The 16,903-nt window shown below is 47.9% G+C and overlaps 1 protein-coding gene across 14 annotated transcripts in view; it reads left to right on the forward strand.

Annotated features, from left to right (window-relative positions):
• Nucleotides 1-15,950, forward strand: part of ARHGAP32 (Rho GTPase activating protein 32) — a 246,324-nt gene extending 230,374 nt beyond the window's left edge. For all 14 annotated transcript variants that reach the window (XM_075774813.1, XM_075774812.1, XM_075774811.1 and 11 more), the window contains 7 exons: nucleotides 813-958; nucleotides 3,145-3,346; nucleotides 4,147-4,292; nucleotides 5,229-5,303; nucleotides 5,881-6,735; nucleotides 7,389-8,299; nucleotides 9,191-15,950. In XM_075774813.1, the coding sequence (XP_075630928.1) occupies nucleotides 813-958; nucleotides 3,145-3,346; nucleotides 4,147-4,292; nucleotides 5,229-5,303; nucleotides 5,881-6,735; nucleotides 7,389-8,299; nucleotides 9,191-11,440 (4,585 nt within the window). In that variant the 3' untranslated portion in view covers nucleotides 11,441-15,950. The remainder of the gene's footprint in view (nucleotides 1-812; nucleotides 959-3,144; nucleotides 3,347-4,146; nucleotides 4,293-5,228; nucleotides 5,304-5,880; nucleotides 6,736-7,388; nucleotides 8,300-9,190) is intronic.
• Nucleotides 15,951-16,903: the final 953 nt, after the last annotated feature.

A 16,903-nucleotide genomic window follows, 5' to 3' on the forward strand; every position in this document is an offset into this window, starting at 1 on the left:
GTCTCTAGAGTCTAATTTGACAGCTTTTGGCTGCAAAAAATCAGACTTACAGAAATTATCTTAGATAAATCTGTCCCCTAAAATTTGTTGTAAATGTATGTAATAGGATAGTTTAAAATTAATGGTACAATTTTAAAATGTTGCTTTAAAAGAAAAAAAAAAAAATCACCCTGGCCTCTATTGTATTGATTTCTGGACTGCTTTTGTTACCAACCTGAGAAGCCTGAGTCATAGATTCCCCTGTGTGCAGTTAATGAGGGTAAGCTCTTTTCTCCTTTCTGGCAATTCACCCACAAGCAGTCAAACGATCTCTTGTTTGAGTTTGCCTTTGTGAATATTAGGGTACTTGCTGAGCAGGATCAGTTGGAGACATTCCCTGCTAGAGAGGAGAAAAAAAAAAAAAAAATCACATTAGAAGGCCATGGTGAGTTTTGTACACTGCATTAAACTGCTGCCATTCACAGTATCTGGAAATAAGTTAACAAAAAGCTCCCCGCTTTGTGTCTGCAGTTCACTTACCTCGATCCAGACCTGCCCCACAAGGATGTCCTCCTAGACCCTGGAACTGTTCCTCTTGCCATTTCAGTTAAGACTCAAACCTGAACCCAAAATCTGGATATAAATCACTAGTCAGTATGATTCGTTTGTGTAATGTTTTGATGAGATTTTATCTCTTAACTGCCCCTAAAGTCTCATCTGCCTGAGCAAGCAGGCATGATAGGTCAACACATGCCAAAACCTTACTCAAAAGGAACGTGTCTTCCCCTGTTCTTCTGGCTGTTCACATTTCATTTAATCTGCCTTTTCTTCAGATCAAAGCAGATAGAATCTGCCTGCTTCAGTGGAACAGCTGCCTTCATGGAGGTGCGAATCCAGTCAGTAGTTGTGGAATTCATCTTGAACCACGTGGACGTCCTCTTCAGTTCCAAACTCAGCTCAGTCATACGAGATGGGGCAGGTGCGTGTCTTCCTCCACTAGCTTTACCTTGATCAGGCACTTAATGGGTATCTGAGCCTCCCCTGGGATATTTGAAACATATTTTTACTATAACCTAGAGGACAGATTTCCAGGGTTATGATGACAGAACCTGGCAAATACAGCCTGGGTTTAGAAGTTGCTATCAGTACTTCTCTCAGAAGCCGAGGAGGCTCTACAGAAGTGCCTATCTTAATGTCTGGCTGCTCCTTTTATGTCCTAGCACTGAGAGCCTATAAAGAATCTCTTAAATCTTTGTCCCTCCCCTTCTTTTTAAAACCATCATCATTAATGCTCCTGCGTGCTTATCCACATGAGCTACCTTGCAGTACACCACAGTGCATCATCTGTCTGTCCTCTTCAGCACCTTAGAGCAAACAGAAATGAACTGATTTGAAGGAAGCTCTCTACTCAGTAATGTTAACACTAAGAAACCTAGTCTTGCTCTCACCAGGGAATATTTTGACATCTGCTGGTCCCAGTTATTTCTTCTGCGTGGTCTGTGTGGGTTAATTAGCAGGTTCATCCAGCCGCATGGCTCAGTCCACATTGGCCTTACAGCCATTGCCCGGTTCTCAGCTTGTTTTGCTGATTTGTGGCTTTAGGATGAGGAATGAACTGCAACGCCTTTGTCCCCAGCCCTGGAGCACTTGAAACGTCATTCAGCCTTGGAACCTACAAATTCCCTTGAGTAACTACTGAGACCATAAATATACCTGTTCCATTGAAAACAAGCAGAGTTGCACCAGGAAGAAAGTTTACTCAGTGTGTTAGATCAAACATGGATACCACAAGCTATTATTACTCCTAAGCAGCATTAAGTGTGTACCATCTGCTTGGTAACCTGCCCTTCCTATGAAAAGTGTACAGTCGATGCAGTTACCACCACCTGTGGAGTGCAGATAGCTGTTTTTCCAGTATATTTGCTGCTCCCCATTTTTAAGCAAGCCCTGCCTCTACTTTGGATAGCAGAGTTGCTCTAAGTCAGCTTTTGTTCCTGCTAGAAGGCAATTTTAAGTCAATAGGAGCCAGAGGTTACCTTGGCTGAACAGTAATAGCCCACAGCAGATTGAGCCCTGCCAGGGGAAGATAAGCACACTAAGAATCCTAGCCAAATTATTATCCAGGCTTAGAACGGACCATGTAAGTTCGGCTAATTGTTTAATGACTTGGTCATTCGCATTCAGTGTGCTTTGACACTAAACTGGCCTGGAGAAGGGTCAGGCTATTTCACAGAGTATCAGCTAAGTGCAGGAATACTGCGCTACAGCAAGGCAGCATCCTCTTCAGCGCTTCCGAGAGCCTCTGGTTTTGAGCACGGCTTCTTGCCTCTGTCTGCCTGTAAGAGGTAAGGCGAGTGCTGGAACCCAAACGTCACCCGGGACAGCTGACAAACACGCACGAGACTCTGCACACTTTACACAAAAGCTGTGACGCAAGAAGGGGGGATAGTAGTGGGAATGGAACCAACCAGGATGTTGATGTGATGACATACTTCCCCCCACACCCCTTAAGTCCCATGAGAATAACTGTATAAATACTTGCACTATAAGCGATGTCAAACAAAAGACAGCTGCTCTTACAACAGGCTCCTTGCGCTCTGCTGCAGCAGTCTCCTCTACACTGCAACCTGACTTAACAGATCCTAGCAGCAGGAGGCAACATGAACTACTGCTACAAAAATTGCCATGTTCATCTCCAAAAACAAGGCCAAGGGCAAGGCACACAGCTAGATTCTGTTTACTGTGCCCACCTGCACGTTAGTTTGTAGCAGCTGCAGTCACACACGGCTTTTCCTGTTGCACCGAGACATGGGACCTGGGAATGACCGAAACCAAGCTATTTAAGTAGAAAAACCACCACTTTCTTCACATTCTTCTGCATACAGATGAAGCTTCAGTAAAGTATGTCATGGAGGTTTCTAACCTACCTGCTTCCCTCTGCCTTTTTTTTTTTTTCTTTTAAAAATACACTAAGCTACTCTCATAACTGAGAACAATTTCTGTGTCATAAACATACCTCTGAGAAAATGGTTATTTTGACCACATCTTTCAGGGGCTAGGATAACAAAGGTTTAGAAAAACACAGCACCTCCCTAGACACACAGACCCAGAGCTTTGATCTCTGTACTGCTGTTTTCTGATTCTCCCTGGGGTTTTCCCTTACAGGGCACAGTTCTTTATCACGGCCCAAGTCTCTGTTGGTGTCCTCTCCTTCCACAAAGCTGCTCACGCTGGAAGAGGCACAGGCACGGACACAAGCCCAGATCAACTCCCCCATCGTGGCAGACAGCAAATACATAGAAGTGGGAGAAGGTCCTGCAGCTTTACAGGGGAAATTCCACACGGTCATAGACTTTCCATCTGAAAGGTAGAGACAATTTTGCTTTCCAGCATGTGTCAAACTATTATTTTTTTTTTATTTTTTTATTGCAACAAAAACTTGCCGATACTGACTTACACTAGTTGTACGTAAGGATAGTGTGGCCAGTTTTCCCCCTGCTTTGGACTCTGTGAGGATTCAGCTTACATCGGTTGTCTGGTGGACTTAGTTTAGCCATATCACTCTGCTAAAAAGGAGGGAGTGGTACAAAAGTTATCCGCAAACATATAAAGCCTGTTGTATGTGATGCATAGATATGTCTGTACTAGTCATGCACACGGAAATGTAAGTGGGGTGAACACCTGGAAAGACTAGGGTTCTCCAGATTTCAGGACCAATTGCCTGTAACAAGTCTAGGTTCTCCTCAAAGTGGAGCAGTTGGACAGGCTTGATGACACTAGAAATTAAATATGGCAGTGAGAGGAGGCAAAATGTGATTTTCCAGCATGAGTGAGAGATGGTTTTGAATACCTTTGATGGCTGCACTGTTCCTGAGAGAACTGATGCACCTGCCACCTAAACAAAAGCCATCCCTTAGCTGCTGTACTGTACAAGAATGGAGCCTTTGCTCACCTGCATTGCACCTGCTTTGCATAGTTTGGTGGAATTTAACCAGCAAGACTTCAGGGCTGAGCTATAAGAATGAAAACATCCTCAGCTATTTAAAAGAGACCAAGTTTCTAAGCTTTGTTTCAGCAGAAACCAGATAGTGCTAGTAACAACCAAGCAGTAGCATGAACTAAATGCAGCTTCCCCCTCCAATAATTTGCTCTATTTTCTCACTCCAGAAAAAGACCACCCAGCAAGATGAAGAAATCGCCAGTTGGCAGCTGGCGTTCCTTCTTCAACCTGGGAAAATCATCATCTGTGTCCAAACGCAAACTACAGCGCAATCCCAGTGAGCCGTCAGAAATGAAAGCCATAGCCCTGGCAGGTAAGGGTGCAAATTCAGCTTCCAAAAAACCAGGGCTTTTTGGCAATGCAGAATTCATGTTTACAGTGTGCTTTTATCTCCTTCTAGCGTTCAAGCAATGCATAACACCTTCAGATAACTGCTGTCTTTCCTAAATGGATCTCGCATTAGCTCAAGAGCTGAGCCTGCTAGAGCAAACACCTCTAACGCTTTTCTCAGAGTAGCTTTTGTGAAAGATAATACGCAGGCACTGCTATAATGAGTCTCAGAATAATTCCTTCTGACAGGTTTATTATGAGATAAGAACGCAGTTCTGCCTCCCTTTGCTTTCAATAGATGCACAATTAAACTAGGTAAAAGCACTTTTCCACAAACACCCTCACCCCAGAAGTTACACCAGCGTACCTAGAGAAGGCATCCAGCAACCTTTTGTAGCCACATCCAATGTGGCTAGACTGTGAATTTTCAGCCCTTTCCATATATATAGTTTTCTGCCTCTTTCCAAATTTAAAAATAACAACAATATGTTGTTGTGGTAAAACACACCACAAATGCTTAAACATGGGCCAGTGAGAACTTTTATCCCATCTTCCTCCTGGTGCCATTTTCAAATTGTAACCCTCAGTCTTCCATATAATAAACACGATACAAATGTCCTTTAAGACAGTCTGAAAGGGACCTCCGTAGGCCAGTCTCCCGTGGAAAACAGGACTACATCTGTCTTGGACAGTAAAGCATATTAACTGTCAAACAGCATAAAGGTTTTCTTTCAGGGCTTTGGAGTAAAAAACGAAACCAAAAAACCCAACCTCAAAACAAAAAAGCACAACTGGTGCTCTCCGGACACTGGTACTGTTGCTAGAAACCCTTTTTTTTTTTTTGCTGCCACCGTCACATAGCCAAATGTAAACCACTTTTATAATTCAGCTTCTCACCATCTTGGTTGCATTTCCTTAGGTGGAAGAGGCGACAGCGGGACCCTCCGCTCAGCTAAAAGCGAAGAATCTCTTACTTCTCTGCATGCTGTTGATGGTAAGACAAAAATTGTACCTGTGTTTTTAATGCATGTGGATTAAAAAGGCAGTTTGACATTACCGACTACAGATATTCAACAGGGCAGATTTTCCACCCCTCCAGTAAAAGCTGGACTTGCTAATTAATGAAGCAGCTTACCACTGCCCACCACAGATAGCTATCACAGAGAAATGTTCTTCAGGTCTGTTTTTCCTTCTAAGGTTAAAAATAGCAAGCCTCTTGCTTTTGTGTAGCCAGCACCCCTTACATTCATTCCTTGCCCTCTCCCCTTTCCATTCTAAGGTGCAAAGGACAACATCAGGAAGGAAGGCCCTTTCTAAGAAAGCCCTAGGTCTACAGCACTCTTCAACTAGTTTTGCTTTTGCAAACAGCTTAGTTTCTGACTAAATTGGACCTGACAACTCCTGTAAAAGAGTTTGAGCAAACATAATAAACAGTTACTGTTAGCTACATTGAGTTCACCAGGTGAGCATCTTGCACACTGCCTTAAGGCTATTTTAAAAACAACAGCAAACCATCACCTCCTGGACGGTAAGGTTTTGACACTAATCTGTATTTATCTACTCATTCCTAGGTGAATCTAAACTGTTTCGACCCCGAAGACCTCGGTCCAGTAGCGACGCATTGTCCGCTTCCTTCAATGGAGAGCTCTTAGGAAACATGAATCGCTGCAATTCTTACGACAACCTTCCCCACGACAACGACAGCGATGGGGACGAAGGGCTCATCCACGTTCCTGCCCTGATTTCTCCTCGATCTGCTGAAGACGTTGACCTGAGCCCACCGGATATCGGAGTCGCTAGCCTGGATTTTGACCCAATGTCTTTTCAGTGCAGCCCGCCCCAAGCAGAGTCCGAGTGCCTGGATAGCAGCACCTCCCTGCTGGAGTCAGTCAGTGTAAACAAGGAGAAGCCATGCCTACTAAAGAAGGATTTAGAATCAGGCAGCCAGTCCCAGACACCAGGCAGCGCCACGAGCTCTGAGCCAGTCTCCCCTTTCCAAGAGAAGATGAGTCCCTTCTTTACTCTGGACCTGAGCCCAACTGAAGAGAAGGCCTGCAAACCCCTCGCCTTCTCACCCAAGATGGGGCGAAAGCCCATCAAATCGCCGCCGCCTACGTCAGAACCCGTCTCCTTCGCGCTGCCCAGCCGCGTGTCAGAAGCGATTGGAGGAGCGCCCATCACATCCAGAAATTCCTCTGCTTCCAGCTGGAGCAAAGGGATTGGCATCACTGAAATCACAAACAGGTCCCCAACCCAGATGTCCTTGCCCCTGAAAAACAGTGAAACGGGAGCAGGGGAAGGAGCCCACCAAGAGCTACAACATGCCCAGCTAGTGGCTGCTGGCAAGCCCGAGTTGCCAGAAGAAGGGGAGAGACCAATGTCAAGCAGTCAGAATAAGACTGTACCCACTGGACACACAAAGCCAGGTACAGTGCATTTTCCTCCATTCTTTCTTTAAGTTCCAAAGGGGACCTGCTCTCAGAAACATCCTCCTCTGCGTGCCTTTTAGGAGAGGGGATTGCCCATCAGTTCTGATCACAAGTGTCTTGCAGGGCTGCGCAGATCAGTAAGGTCTTAACCTCTGCCTTCTCCCTACATCACACAAGTCTCAGATAATTTTCCATAATACTTTATATACCGCTTTTTTTTTCCCCATCCTGTCATACATGAAAAGCTCTAGCATGTGCTTCTAAATCATTTCAGCCAATAGACCATTTAAGACTTCCTTTTTTAATTAAAAATCTGCCAACACTCGAAGAAGGGACCTTTTCGCCTAAAACCTTATGATCAAAATTGTATAAGGGTATCTCATTCTCTGCTACCTACTTCCTACCTCTCTAGAAATGCAAGAGGAACCCTTTAGACAATCTCTTGTGTTTTTTTCCTTTTTGTGATGAACTGCTGTGCTATTGAGCAGCATTTGCATGTGAGACAGAAGATACAGTGTTTCACATCTGAAGGAATTGCCACTGTGAAAGTGTGGAAAGCCTCTGTTTTTTTATAATGGTCATTAAGGCTAGGTCACTCTCCTTATTGGGTAACATAAAATCACTCACTCTCTCAATTTTCCCCCCATTAGGAGCAGTTGCCCTCGACTCCCCCCAGGATCCTGTTCCCGTCAGTTCTGTGTCTCTTATCCCTCCTCCTCCTCCGAAAAATGCAGCGCGCATGCTAGCCCTAGCGTTAGCCGAGTCCGCACAGCAAGCATCCGCTCAGTCTCAGAAAAGGCCAGGAGATGCTCATTCTGAAAGCACAAATTACGGAGAGACTGAAGCTGGCACAGCTCTAGAAAAGCTCCATCTCTCTGCTGGTGCTCCAGACAAGCTCCACCTGTATACCGGTCTGCCCGAGAACCGACTTCACTTCCAGACCGGTGCACCAGTAGAGCAGGATTTCCAAGGTAGCAGCAGCACACCCGGGGAGCAGAACCACCCACTGGGTGCACCTGGAAACCGGGACTCCCCACCTCTCCACCCTGGCGTGCCTGGGGACATGCCCGGTAGCAGAGATGCAGAGCAGGAGCAGTCCAGCTTCCATCCTGGTAAACCAGGGGACAAAGATCACTTCCCCTCCCACGCTGGGGACTGGGAGCACACACCCCACCATACTCCAGGTGCGCTGCCTGACTGGGAAGCACCCACCACAGACTCTTCTGTAGATAAGCCCCACCACCGTGCATGCGTGTCTGGGGACAAGCACCACGTTCCTATCTGCACAACCGATGACAAACTTCAGTCTCCTCCTGTCGTAACTGCCGGGGAGAAAAGCACCCCGGCTTCAATGCCGTATTTAACAACCATCCAGACAACAGCAACTGAGCCTAACCGTGAACCAGCAGGTCCAGCCACGACTCAGGCAGACGTCGCAGTTACAGCTGCGCAGCGCACGCTCACGACCGGCCAGCCCGTCCCGCCGCAGAGGCAAGATCACCAGGCGGCAATGGGACAAGTGCCAGCGGCCTCCGCGAAAGCCTCGAGTAGTTCCAGTCAGGTAGGTGGATGTGCCCCCCAGCCTGGCACATACTTTGCGAGCACAGCGTGGGTGCAGAGCTAATCTGTAATTGTAGGAGGCTGAGCTCTGGGATAGTCGGCCCAAACCTGAATGGCAAGAGGCAGGGGAATCTCAGATTACTGGAAATTGCACTTGTACGAAAGACACAGCCTTACAGGAAAGGAGCGCAAAATTTCTTAAGGGAACATTCCAATCATTGGTTTTACGGAAACAAGTGTCCGCTGGGGTGACTGGTACAGGGAATGCTAGTTTAGAAGTGCTCAGACACAAGAATTTTTGCTTCTCTCTTCAATGAGGCTGACACCGTACTCTTCCAACAGTCTTTAATAAAGCAGGTCAGATTCCTGGTGTGAAAGTTAGACATGGAAACGTCCACTCAGGAATCCCACCTACCCATTGCCCATGAAGCATGCACGCCTGCAGCCTGTCTGCAAGTTTAAGGAAGGGTTTTCTGCTCTAGTACACTACTTATCTGCTCACCAAGGCGTGAGGAGTTTATATCCAGCTATTTCATTAAGCAGACCATTTATAAGCAGACCACCTTAACAAAACACTATAGCAACAGGTAAAACACAGTTGCCACAAAGAGACAGCCACGTCCTCCCCTTTCTCTAGTTTGAGATTTGCAGAGTGCCAGTTGTGACAGGTCCTGAAGTCTCCCAGAGGCACCACGCTGCCCTTGCTGCGGAAGGGAGCATACACACCTCCTCTTCTACAGCGAGCAGCACTAGCTCTCCACAGCAAACAGAAGCTGCAGAAAAAAAACCTCAATTGAACTAATTCATACAAGTGTCTGTGATATTTTAACTGCAGAATAGGAGCAAGGAAGAAGATGCTTGCCTCTAATTTCTGCTGGTTTCTTCCCTATAGGTTTGGGGCCCAACCGCACCTGAAAAGTCACCTGAGCCCACACCTGGTTTTGTCTCAGAAAGCAGTTCTACCACCCGCTGCTCTTCCTCTGTGCCCACGGGCCACCAGAGCCATTTGGAAAAGCCTCGGGAGACTACGAGGGCTCCCCCGCTGCACCTGCGGTCCGAGTCCGTCCCTACTCACTCTTCCTACAGCTTTACACCCCCCGTCCCGCCTGTGAGAACGCTGGAAAGCAAAATCGCTGCCGCCATGCACTCAAACAACACGGATGCCATCAACAACTCCAATTATCACGCCTTCCTTTCTTCCTCCATGCTGGCCTCCTCTGTGGAGGAAGCCCTGCTGCCACCGCCACCACCTCCTCCGCCCAAGCATGCTTCCCTGCAGTCCGTGTACGTGCCACATCCCAAGCCAGAGAGCATCCCTGAGCCCTCCGGGCCAGACAGCTACCTGCACCACAAGCCTCCTTCCATTCATCAGTACAGGCCCGAGAGCGTTCCTCCCCACATCTACCACAGCAAGCCTGACCAGCACCAAGCCTACCCGCCTCGGTCAGAGACACCCACTTCTGCGAGCACTCGCTACAACACCTACACAAACCAAGGGAAGAGCACCTCAGCTCTGCACTCCAAGCCACGCAGCCGGACAGAGTTTGTGTCCTCGGTGAGCCCGACAGGCCTGCGTAACGCCAGCTATGCCGAGGATGCTCCACCCTACCCCACTATCCGAAGGGTTCAGTCGCTGCACGTCCCCACCCCTGCTGCCTCCGCTATCCGCTCCGTTCCCATTTCACGGACCGAGGTACCTCCGGACGACGAGCCAGTGTACTGCCCACGGCCCCTCTATCAGTACAAGCCATATCAGCCCCACTCCGACTACCACGTAACTCAGCTGCAGCCTTACTTTGAGAACGGGCGGGTACATTACCGCTACAGCCCTTACTCCAGCTCTTCCGGATCCTCTTACTACACCACTGCTGATGGGAGCTTTTATGACCTAGACCCCTACAACACTGTGCGGGTCCGGCCTTTCCACCCCCTGCCCAGCCGAGACTTCGCATCGTACGCCTCCCGGCTGCAAAGCAAAGGCCTGTACCGCTATCCCAGCTTGTCCGCCTACCCTCGGGGTGGCCTCATCGGCCACCTGGCAGGCAAAGAGCACAGCTTCATCAGCAGAGATGTGCCTCCTGCCCCGGACATCAAGCACATGTACATGTCGTGGGACCTCGAGGACATGGAGAAGTACCGCATGCAGTCTATTCGCCGGGAGAGCCGCACGCGCCAGAAAGTGAAAGGGCCAGTGATGTCCCAGTACGATAACGTGACCCCGCTGCTGCAGGAGGAACTGGGAGGACTGGATGTGATTCACTTGCGCAGCAAGTCAGATCCTGGGAAAACTGGCCTCCTCACTGTGGCAGAAGGGAAGGAGGGCAGGTACCCGGCCAAAGCCGCTACGCCCGAGGGGGACGAGCGTTACTACATGCAGCACCCTGAGCCAGAGCTGGACAGAGCCCACTACCACGGAGCCTACGGGAACGGGCAGTCGGAGAAGCCGTCCCTTCCCCAGAAGCAGAGCAGCATCCGGAACAGGAAGCTGCCTGAGCCCGGCTGCAGCACTAACGAACACAGGACGCACTTGCAGCAGGAAGCAAGCCATAGGCAGCCTTCCGAATCCAAAAACGGGCCCCCTTATCCCGACTACAGGCCCAAAGGTGGCCCAGAGCCCTCCGAGCCCATCGGTTACCAGCACTCGGGCGGGAAGTACATCCCAGCGAACCAGGAGACCCTGAGACTGAACCACAAGGAGGTGAGGTTGGCAGAGGACAGGCCAGATTTGGAGAGGTCTCGAGCCAGACCGAGCACATCCATGGAGAAGCACTCCAGAGACTGCTACAAAGAAGAGGAGCACGGCACCTCTCCCATGGCACCACCGCCCAAGCCCGAACGGAGCCACAGCCTCAGAATGCAGCACCCCGAAACCATGGAGAGAGACTCTGCCCTCCTCTACCCATACCAAACCCTTGGGAAACGCCAAAGCACTATGACTGTGGTGTCCCAGTATGATAATTTGGAGGATTACCATACCATGCCTCAGCACCAAAGAGGGGGCTATGGTGGAGGAGGGGGGTTTGCGCCCCCCAGTTTTACCCATGTGCACAGTAGAACTTACGCCACGGCCCTCGGCCAGGGAGCCTTCCTCCCGACGGAGCTGTGTTTGCAGAGGCCTGAAACAGAGGTCCATGTTGAGTGAGCTGGCGTGGGGGGAAGGAGGGATAGAGTCTAAGCAGCCTCTGCTGGACAGCGGACTGTTTTATTTTTTCAGTGACGAAAAAAAAAAATAACAAACCTAACCCCCCTGCCCCGATGAGCAAAGCAAACCCACCTTCAGCCCCACCCCTACCAGCCCCCCACTCACTGTTTTTATGTAGTAGAGATATAGCTTTTTCATGTAGTTTTGAGACAACTGGAACAATAGGGCAGGCTGTTGGCACACAGATGTTGCCAGAGAGGCCGGGCAGAGCTGAAAGAGATGCTGTCGGGGCAGGGGAAGGAGAAGTTTTTCCTTCCCCAGATTTGACACTGGCAGTTACCACCGCTTCCTCACCACACCTCCGCGGTCCTGTGCATGCAGCTGTCCCCCCCGTGAGCCCCATGTGTAGTACGTTGCCCTTCCCACTGCTAGCTTCCAAGAAAGGGGCTCCATGACATGCCCTGGAAGAACCTCTGTTCTGCCCCCTCTGAGGTTTTGCAGCAGAAGTGGGCTAGAAGCTGGGCGGGGGGGGGGGGGGGGGGGGGGGGGCGAAGTCTTCCCAAGTATTTTCTTCTTGATAAATGCCGAGGTCCTGCCTCTCCCTTGAAAATTGATGCTTAGGCATAGCAGATCCACTTCCATTGCTTTGAAGTGGGTGGGAGCCTGTTTTGACTTCAAGCCTGTGGAATAGGCTCTGAAGCAAGTTCAAAATACAACACACTTTTAAAATTGCTTGCTTAACGAGCTGCTTCTGACTACAAGAAATCAAAATTACTTTAAATTTCTCTAATGTAAGCGGAGGCCAGCTATGGAAGCCAAGTAGGGCAGGTTTGCATTTCTCATACCAAAAGAAAAAAAAACCCCACATACAACAAAAATATACCAAACCATACACATGCAGTTGGGAACAGCGCACCCCTTTCATGCCAAATCCTCTTTAGTGCTAGGCTAGCTACAGTCCAGACGATTTAATACCATGTTGTGACTGGCCAGACAGTATCATCTCTAGACAAAAAAATACTATAAAAATAAAAAAATCTCTATAGCATTATGTCCAGCTTGTAAATTGGAGCCCAACTTCCCAGCTGGGAATGAGTGTGTCAGTGCCAAGTTTACCTGCATGACCAGCTGTGTGCCCGGGGCCAGATCCTGCAGCTCTCAGATCAGGGAATGCTCCTGTTGACCTTAAACCGAAGGTCTACGGGACGCAGCTTTCTGTAACCTTTAAGTTCTGTGTTGGCAAGGGGATCCCTGTGAAGTCGTGGCACACAAGAGTAGTTACGTGCTGTGAAATAGTATTGCCTCCTGTATCGCAAGTGTAGCTCATACCAGTATTCAGTTAGCAGTAGGGACAGAAGGCCAGTGCGCTCTCTAGAACACACTAACAACCCTCTCCTAGGTATTTAAAAGCTTGCCGTATTGTAAAAGAAGCCACGCAGCATCTTGCGTGCAGCCTCTCAGCCTTCCCAGGTCTTACTGCAACCCTACCTTATAAAGCACATCCATTTCATTAGGCAGGGCTTGCAAGCAATACTTGAGATTTAGGAGTTTTTAAATGGTCACTGATAAATTCCAAGGCCATTCCTGTTCCGTGCGGTTGAAGAACTTTTCTAGCATTTTTGGATCACTAACATTTTATTAAAGACCTGGCGGCCCTGCAGTTAGCACACAGCTGTGAAAGTTAAAGGGAACTTAGATGGTTATTTGAACAAGTTTCATGGCTATTTTGGGGCTTATTAAATCATAAGGAAAACCTGCTTCTAGTAGCTAACTAGTCTTTGACTGTTTGCTTCTTTTAATCTTGTAGCCTTGTCTGGGGCCGTTTCAGTGACGTTACCTTATGGTCCTATTTTTTGTGCAGTGCTGCTGTTTTAAGCATTTTGTTTAGAAGAGTTGTTCTTACATGTTACAGAAATGTATCTGGCAGTCAGAAGGAAAAAAAGAAGCACTGTGATCCAGGTTACAACAGTCTCCTTGTGAGTCATTACCAGGTAGAGGGGTTGGGCTTTTATTTTTTTTTTTTCTTCAAGGAAATGCTTTTTTGTAATGTTTTCTTTAAAGGAAAACTAACAAAAATACATGGAAGGGGGCCATTAGGTGAGCCACGTTGTGGGCCACCCTGTCTACATTGCTGGCTAACTCCCTAGGGAGGGCTGACCTGTCCAGATTCCTTGGTGCAAGATTACCAAGAGAGTCCAGTTTAAGCACGTGCACTCTCAAGAGAGGCATGTATAGTGTTAGGACTAGTACCAGTCCTCAGCCAGTCTCCCCACAGCTGCCAGTTACCTGCCGAGGTCTCCAGTTGAAGCAGGGACAATGTGCTTGGTTCAGGCTATTTGGGATTCAGGTAATGAGAGCTGTAGGTAAAACCTCTCTCTCCATGAAAGCCTTAACTCCCCGCTCCTGCCCCCCACAGCAACTCTCCTAACCGCTGTTTTGGCCTTATGTTAACCAGGACTATCCTGCTCTGAGGGCCCTGAGCCCAGCTCCCGTTGACTGTAAATGCCTCTCTGGATTTTCCTGCTCGAAGCCACTGTCCCCCTCTAGAGATCAAGTGCCATCCCTGGACAATTTCTGTTCCTTATAGTTTTGCGCTACTACTGCCTGAGCCTGGGCTCTTCAGCTCACTGCTTTGTATGAAGTGCCAGGTGCTAAGCACCCTCTCAAAACAAGAATGCTTTCAGCACTTTTCAGAAAGAGCTCTAGAAGTGCACACCCATACACAGTGATGGCTGCTACAAACAGCCTTCTCCTTGAGAACAAGAAAGTCTCCACTAAAAAAAAAAAAGGCAACTTAATACCCAGCGTCATGCCATCCCTCTGCACACAGCCACATCAGCATGGTTCAGAGAAACCAACTTCAGTACACCAGGGCTGAGCCACAAGTACAAAAAAAACAAAACCCAAAAAACCAAGGTTAAGGCACCAGCTTTTCCCAGATAACACCACAGATGAACACCTTTCTGTTAGCGTTGCTACTGCCCATGGCTTCAACATTTGGTGTGATTCAGCAGTCATCCCCGCATCCACCCCGCGCAAAGCCATATAGTGAACTATGCAGTTCTGCTCTTGCACTGTGGTTAATCTGATGGTCCTTTGAGTTTTACGTCCTCATTAATTGATTCACCATAAAGTCAAAACAGCCAGCTGAGATTAAGAAGGGCATTGTGCAGTGCAGCAAGGAGGAGCGGTTACACCAGATGTCTAAGTAGGTGGATGATCTGGAGGTAAGTTGGTAGTTCAGGTTTTAGCATCGTAGCAGAGAAATGCGAGGGAGCAAGGGGACAGCAACACACATAATACTCTACTGCAAGTCCAGTTCTGCTCTGATGAAGTCATTTATTGCTGAACCTTATCTCCAGCAACATGACAAGCAGCTATGTTGTTAAATAATTCCCTTAGACTTGCCACAAGCTATCTGCATCTTAAATTGTTGCTTCCTAAGTTTTCAGCTGAGTTTCTCTCTAGTGCATGCAAGAGTTAGGGTCTGGTAGTGTACTACCGTGTACAGAGATTTCCATCTCTGCTTTGGAGCAGAATGTGCAACCCATAGGAGATGATGTTAGGTGAGTAAGGAGGACCTAGCCCCTATGAAGTCTTAAGCATTAATTTCTGATTTTTAAAGATTCTTATCAGGTGAAATCTATATTCATATATGTCAAAACACCCACAACTTTGTGCCTATGTCTTTCCAGAGATCCTCGGTTTATGCTCATCATTTGAAGGGGGGGGTCAGTAAGGATTGCACAGCAGTAGTAAGTTGCTACACAAAACCAAAACCAACTTGAAAACACACTGTTCCTCTTTAACCCCAGAACGGGACAGAACCTCACATGTACTCTGCCATTCCTCAGTACCTTGACAGGGCATTGACTGAAGTGATGTGTTACATGTTAGGAAATCTGGATGATAAGTTGTTTTACTTACTTTTGTTAAAGGCGGCTTAGGCATGCAACTCTTTTCCTAGAGCCTCGTGCTACAGATACCCAATGTTGAAAGGCATGGTCTGGTTTAAACAAACAGACACCGTAATACCTTTGTGTGCAGAGTCTTGCCTCGTCCAGTCGGGGGGAGGGAGTGGGGAGAAAAGGGTTGTTTTGCAGTTCATTTTCCTGCTGTAGAAGACTTGATTTTTTTTCTTTCCCTGAGCCGCATGAGAGAAACAGCCCAGAAAGTCTTGGGTTCCCTTTGGAGTTCCCTTCACTTTAATTTATATAGTGTCTTTTTTTTTGTGAACTGGTGTAAAATGTATATGCCGATGAGCTCATGTATTTTTATGTAAATATTTTTTGTGGTTTCCCCACTTGCCCTTCTCTGTAAATATTTAGAATTCTCATATTCTTCTCACCTTGTATGATGCAGATGTGGTTTTGTTTCTGTTTTTTATTTGTACTGTAATGGAACAATCCAGACTGAGGTGTCTTGTGGTATTAAACAAAAGCAACAGTCCCACTGAGCTCACACTCAGATGTACAACTTGACAGCATTAATCAAGCCAGGTTAAAAACTATTCCGTTGTGGTTGTGTCTGGTTTTGCCTCCGCCTTATTAATTAACAGTATAATTTAAAAAAGGGAAAAGCCAGTTTAGAGCCATGCTTTGCAGGGATGCTGGCAGGTATCTCTAAAGACAGCAGAGGAGGTGACTTGGTATTCATATGCCAAGGCTATTGCAAAACTGCTCCCCATTAGCCCGTGCCACTGCTTGTCTGTGCAGTTACACCTGCAGTGACAACCGCTTTGTGTCAAAAAATACCAAGCCCGGGCTTTTTTAGGGTCCTTTTCTTCTCACCCAGCACGACAGCGCTAGGTGAAATAGTTTGGCACTTGCACAGAAGGCACAGGGCAGATTAAGTTAGGACTAACAGATGGCACAGGCCACCTTGGCCCTTAGAGCTGGCCAGGCGGGATTCTAGGCACTGGAGTAATAGTGTTCATAGTTAATGAATAGCAAAAAAGATGATTAAAGGAAGCTAATTTCATGTGTTTTTATCAGTGTAAGAAGGGCTTCTAGCAGTCTTCAGTAAGTGTTGTGCTCTTTAGAAGTGCTGCCAGTAATAAAACCCACCTAGCAGTCCTCTCTTTGGAGGACAGGCCAGCCCCACTCTCCCCGCTGAGCCAGGAGGACGGAGTCTGCTGCGGGGTTCTTGCTACTGCCTACACCATCCGTCAGGCCCAGAAGCCTTTTGTGTGAGCACGGACAGGCTGCCGGGTAGGTACTCATGGTAGCCCCATCTTTTGAAATCTTTGCCTCACCCGCTCCCAAATCCTCACTTTACCATCCAGGTTTACTTATTAGCACACATTCAGCCTGTCAGCAAAACAGGTCTTTGTAAGAAAGGTCCCACCAGCAAGCTGACCCCCCCCCGCCCCCCTTCTCTGCTCTTTCCCATCTGCTGGGCAGCAGGAATCCCTGCTGTTCCACGGCACCACAGACAGGACAGGGGGACCCCAGAGGCTGCCTT

This window comes from Balearica regulorum, chromosome 23 (genome assembly GCF_011004875.1).
Source record: "Balearica regulorum gibbericeps isolate bBalReg1 chromosome 23, bBalReg1.pri, whole genome shotgun sequence".
Classification (NCBI taxonomy): domain Eukaryota; kingdom Metazoa; phylum Chordata; class Aves; order Gruiformes; family Gruidae; genus Balearica; species Balearica regulorum.